Source organism: Primulina eburnea, chromosome 2 (assembly GCF_022965805.1).
Source record: "Primulina eburnea isolate SZY01 chromosome 2, ASM2296580v1, whole genome shotgun sequence".
Taxonomy (NCBI): domain Eukaryota; kingdom Viridiplantae; phylum Streptophyta; class Magnoliopsida; order Lamiales; family Gesneriaceae; genus Primulina; species Primulina eburnea.
In genome coordinates this window covers 490,260-496,197 of record NC_133102.1, presented here as the reverse complement: position 1 = coordinate 496,197, position 5,938 = coordinate 490,260, and the positions used below count along the sequence as shown (strand labels likewise).

The following is a 5,938-nucleotide window of genomic DNA, read 5'->3' as shown; positions in this document are numbered from 1 at the left end:
ACCTCTAATGATTTCTCGCGTTTGCTTGCATCTGATGGTACCATACGTCAAACCTCGTGTAGAGAAACCCCTGAACAAAATGGTGTTGCCGAAAGAAAACATAGACATATTGTTGAAACAGCTCGCTCTTTCTTATTGTCTTCTAATGTTCCTAGTGCATTTTGGGGTGAAGCAATTCTTACTGCTGTTCACGTGATCAATAGAATTCCAACTTCACACAATTCAGGTTTGTCACCTTTTCAAAAAATGTATGGTCATGCTCCTGATTATTCTTCATTACGTGTCTTTGGTTGTGCCTGTTTTGTTCTCCGACCACAGATCGAGCGCAATAAGTTGTCTCTGCGTTCTGCTCTGTGTGTTTTCCTAGGCTATGGTATTGGTCAAAAAGGGTATCGTTGTTTTGATCCAACTAGTCAAAAGCTGTATGTCTCTCGTCATGTTGTGTTTCTTGAACATGTTCCATTCTTTTCTATACCTGTTAGTTCGCATAATATGACACATGCAGATCTTATTCGTATTGACCCTTTCACATCCGACACCGACGAGACTTTGCCCACGACCACACTCGAGACTCCTGCTCCTCCAGATCCCCCTAGGACAACCCAATCATCTCCTGGCATCGCGGATAATCCTCCACTCCGTCAGTCCACTCGGGTTCGTAAGTCTACTCGACTAACTGATTTTGCTTACTCGTGTTACTCTAGCTCTTTTGCTTCATTTGTTGCCTCTGTTCATCGTCTCTCTGAGCCTTCATCCTATAGCGAAGCTGTTGGTAATCCACTTTGGCAGAAGGCTATGGCTGAGGAACTGACTGCTCTTTATCAGACCCATACATGGGATTTGGTTATGTTGCCACCCGGAAAGCACACCATTGGGTCTCGTTGGGTCTACAAGATCAAGACCAAATCTGATGGATCTATTGAACACTACAAAGCTCGTCTTGTTGCTAAAGGTTACTCTCAGAAGCATGGCATGGATTATGAGGAAACATTTGCCCCCGTTGCTAAAATGACGACAGTTCGCACTCTAATTGCTGTTGCTTCTGTTCGTCGATGGAAAATCTCTCAGATGGATGTCAAGAATGCTTTCTTGAATGGTGATCTTCATGAAGAAGTTTTTATGGCTCCTCCTCCTGGTGTTGCTCACCAACCTGGCGAAGTTTGTAGACTTCGTAAGGTTCTTTATGGCCTCAAACAAGCTCCCCGTGCTTGGTTTGAGAAATTTTCTATAGTGATTACTTCTCTTGGGTTTATTCCTAGTCATCATGATTCCGCATTATTTGTCAAGTGTACTCGTGCAGGTCGTATACTTCTGTCTTTGTATGTTGATGACATGATAATCACTGGTGATGATATTGTTGGTATTGAGGCTTTGAAGTCTGAGTTAGCTCGCTGCTTTGCTATGAAGGATTTAGGTTTGCTACGTTACTTTCTAGGAATTGAGGTTGCCTATTCTCCAAAAGGTTATCTTTTATCTCAGTCAAAGTACATAGCAGACCTGTTTGAGCGTGCACGTCTAACTGATAACAGGATAGTTGATACTCCTCTTGAGACCAATGCTCGGTACTCTCTGTCAGATGGACCTCCTTTGCCGGATCCTGCCTTATACCGTACTATTGTTGGCAGCTTGGTTTATCTCACTGTGACTCGTCCAGATATTGCACATGCTGTTCATATAGTAAGTCAGTTTGTCACTGCAACAACTACAGTTCATTGGGCTGCTGTTCTTCGGATTCTCAGGTATCTTCGGGGAACTCAGTTTCAGAGTCTTTTGTTTCCTTCTACTTCTTCCTTAGAGCTGCGTGCATACTCTGATGCTGATTGGGCTGGCGATCCCACGGATCGTAAGTCAACCACTGGCTTCTGTATTTTTCTTGGAGATTCTCTTATCTCTTGGAAAAGTAAGAAACAAGTTGTTATCTCTAGATCTTCTACCGAAGCCGAGTATCGTGCTATGGCTTCAACTACTTGCGAGATTGTTTGGTTACGTTGGTTGCTTGCGGATTTTTGTATTCTTCTTCGTCATCCTACACCGTTATATTGTGATAATCAGAGTGCAATTCAGATTGCGCGCAATTCAGTTTTTCATGAGAGGACAAAGCACATTGAGATCGATTGTCACGTCACTCGTCATCATCTCCAGCTTGGCACCATCACGTTACATTTCGTTCCTTCTTCGCTGCAGATAGCTGATATGTTTACCAAGGCACATTCTGCTTCGCGCTTCCGTTTTTTGTCTGACAAACTCTCCATGCTTTTAGCTGTAGCATCGTTGTTTGAGGGGGGATGTTAGAATATATTATTGTTAGCTCTCAAGGGTAGATTAGTCATTTTATTCTTTTTGTGTTTACCCTAGGTATATAAACATATTCTCTTTGTATTCTTTATTCAGTTTTCATAATACTACGACTTGAGCTTTTCGGTCACTCTCTATTTCTTCAATAAATATAATCTTGAATCAAGTACTTATGATTAGATGGCTGTAGGAATAATAAGCAAAAGCTAGCTACTGATCAGTCCCTCGACATCGGTCTTGCACCCCATGTTCCGATGCTCTTTCGAGGAGCCAAGCTAGCTACTGATCAGTCCTTATCAGCCAATGATTTAATGTTTTATTTCAACTTTACAAGGTTGCGTACAAGCTTTTAAATTCATGAAGCTAAGATAGCCATGAATATTAGCTCGCGGCAAAGATTATCTTACTTCGCTAATCTAGCTATCAGGATCCAAAGCGCGGTAAGGCACACGGCGCTTGTACCATGCAATTAGTTGAAACTGCAAAGTCGGACCTTCTGCTTGATGGTTAATATTTTGTCACTTTTGTTTGCTTTTAATCTCACTCACCTAAGAGTCCTTTCAAAGGTTTAAGATACATAGTTCAAGCAACAGAATCAGATTTTATCGGCCCAATTTGATAGACATGATTTAGCTAGGTAGGTAGTATTTGTAAATGCTTAAAAAAAATAATTATGAGATTTTCTTTATAAAATTTTCAAAACTTTGTAAAGAAAATCTCATGATCACTTTTTAAGCATTTCTAATTACTACCTTATCCTCCTTAGTTACTAGTAGCTAGCGTCTAGATTTTGAGACGAATGTATTTTTGGAGGGATGTTTTGTTGGAATTAGATGCTACATATATGGACATTCTTTAGTTGATTAAGCAAAATCAGAGAAGTCAATTTGTTGTAGATGCCATTATTATTTTCAGTCATTTTTATCTTCGATATATTCCATCTACACTTGTTTCTTTAAAAGCTCTTGCTTTAGTTTATGGTAGTATAACAATGGCTTATAGCTCATCTTGAACTCACTTGCAAGTATCGATTTAATTTTTATTTCGAGCTATTTATAATAATCAGCGTGAAAATTAAACTTTTTGTCTGATATTTTGAAAATTAAACTTTTTGTTCAACTTTTTTGTGTAATATTTTGAAACTTTTAGTGGGGGAGGGAAGAGTGTTGGTGATATATTATCACAAAAACGAAAAAAGTGTAACAAATTAAATTGGAGAACTAAAATGGATTGATTCATTTCTTGTGTACGAGGAAACAACGTTAACAGAATGGAATGGTGTTTAAAATTAACAAAAGACATTTGAAGACAGGGAAATTAAACAAGATGCAACAACATGGAAATCGAATGAAGTTCAAGACTCGACCGACATCCTCTCATGTCTCTGTGTGATCTTGAATCAATGTTATAGTAAGAGACCTGCATAAAGGAAAGACAAAACATACCAATCACTATTAATAATCGAAAATTTTGAGTGTACCGTAAATATTATAATGAATGTTCAATAAACAGAAGAATATTGCATTTAAAATAACTAAAAATATTTATATTAGAAAATTAATTAATTATATCTATAAAATATAGAGGAAGCTAGATTCATGACATGGCTAAAAAGGTGGCCAAGCCGACAGTTTGCATGTCTTTTTTCTTTGGTTCTGTATTGTGTGTGTGTGTGTGTTAATGTTCGTACATAATACTCAACTGGAACTAGAGAGAGCAAGCGTAGCCAGGAGGAGGCGTCTTCCCACAGGTGAGAAGCAACTGAAGAGCAATGGGTACGTAGATTTGTAGATTCAGAGCCTTTATTTTAAGTGTAGTGCACAAGCAAACTGCTGCTTCTGCCTCCAAAAGCCCTCCAAGAATTGGGCAGCACTCATTTGCAGCAGGGTCACCCAACCCTATATGCACCAGCCCACCGAGAAGATCCACACAAGCACCGAGTTTCAAGCTATCAATGGGGCAGGTGGCCGGTTTCGCTGGAGATGGTGGCGGGGGACAAGGTGTAGTGGTTGGTGGTGTCAGCACGGGCGGCACCACCACCACCGGAGGGAGGACAACCGGTGGGTTCACAACAGGTGGTAGGGTTATAGGAGGGACGGTCACCGGTGGGAGAGTTACGGGTGGTTTTACGATAGGAGGGACGGTCACCGGTGGGAGGGTTACGGGTGGTTTTACGATAGGAGGGACGGTCACCGGTGGGAGGGTTACGGGTGGTTTTACGATAGGAGGGACGGTCACCGGTGGGAGGGTTATGGGTGGTTTAACGATAGGAGGGAGGGTTATGGGTGGTTTAACGATAGGAGGGAGGGTGGGGGTTTTGGGCGGGTGTGGTTTTGGTTTTGGTTTAGGTTTAGCACAGTCAGGTTTGATTGTGGTGGTTGCTGTGGAGACTGCGAGCATGGAAATGAAGAGAAGAGCTAAAATCTTGGAGGAGTACTCCATATTGGTAATGGAATGTGATTGGGAATTACATTCAGTTGTTATATAGAGTTAATCTTGCACTCTTTTTCAATTATATTTTATATTTTCTCCACTGCTGATATATATTATAAAATTCATTACATAATATATAGGCCAATTTGGAAAAAAATACATCTGCACATGATTTACTTAAGATTCAGTACCTATCAGTTTTTTTTTCTATTTTAATACCTGACAAAAGACAAACTTAGTTTTTAGTACATGTTTCATGCATTTTTACCTTTTTACCGTTATAATTAATAAAAAATATATATAAATACATATTTTTGTTTGTTATCTTCTCTTTCCACTCATGATCGATGCATTTGGATGATATGTATATTTAATTTAAAAAATTTTATTTAAAAAAAATAAATTCACAATTAAGAATTGAACTTTTTGAAATACTTAGTTTTACTTACGAAATACTTAATTTAAATTTTAAAATACTTAATTTAGTAAATTAAATACTCAGAATGTGTATTAAAATACTGGATATTTGAATATACAACGCAAGTTAACCAAATGCTCTCATTTCCATCCAAGATGCATTTGGATGACACGTTCATTTCATTTAATTATTTTTTTACTGTTAAAAAACAAATTGCAACTAAGCATTGAAGTTTTTCAAGTACTTAGTTTTACTTGTGAAATACCTAATTTCAGTTTTAAAACACTTGATTTGGTAAATGAGATACTCAGAATGTGTATTAAAATACTAGATATTCAAATATGCAACGTAAGTTCACCAAATGCTCGCATTTCCATCCAATATGTATTTGGATGACATGTTCATTTCATTTAATTATTTTCTTTATTTAAAAAACAAAAACAAATTCGCAACTAAGCATTGAATATTTAGACGTATTTACTTTTATTCGCGAAATACATAATTTCAATTTTAAAATACTTGATTTGATAATTGAGATACTCATATAAAAGTTAATAAAATACTGGATATTTTAGTAGGCAATGTAAGTTCACAGAATGCTTGCATGTCCATTCAAGATACATTTGGATGACATGTACATTTCATTTAAATATTTTTTTATTTAAAAAACAAATTTACAACTAAGCATTGAACTTTTTCAAGTACTTAGTTTTACTTGCGAAATACTTAATTTCAATGTTAAAATACTTGATTTGGTAAATGAAATACTCAGAATAAGTATTAAAATACTGG

At 37.5% G+C, this 5,938-nt stretch overlaps 1 protein-coding gene across 2 annotated transcripts; it reads right to left on the bottom strand.

Moving 5' to 3' along the window:
• Positions 1-3,507: 3,507 nt before the first annotated feature.
• LOC140815937 (uncharacterized) lies at positions 3,508-4,737 on the bottom strand. 2 transcript variants are annotated; one of them, XM_073174990.1, is made up of 2 exons: positions 3,986-4,737; positions 3,508-3,714 (listed from the first exon to the last, which is right to left on the bottom strand). In XM_073174990.1, exon 1 carries the CDS (start codon positions 4,735-4,737, stop codon positions 4,003-4,005), a length of 735 nt encoding a protein of 244 aa, XP_073031091.1. In that variant the 3' UTR covers positions 3,508-3,714; positions 3,986-4,002. The 2 variants fall into 2 exon arrangements, with proteins under 2 accessions (XP_073031091.1, XP_073031084.1); XM_073174983.1 differs by having other exon boundaries at positions 3,998-4,737.
• Positions 4,738-5,938: the final 1,201 nt, after the last annotated feature.

What these genes read in the sequence shown, in the direction of transcription:
- LOC140815937 (XM_073174990.1), bottom strand. Translation starts at nt 4,737, where the DNA reads ATGGAGTACTCCTCCAAGATTTTAGCTCTTCTCTTCATTTCCATGCTC.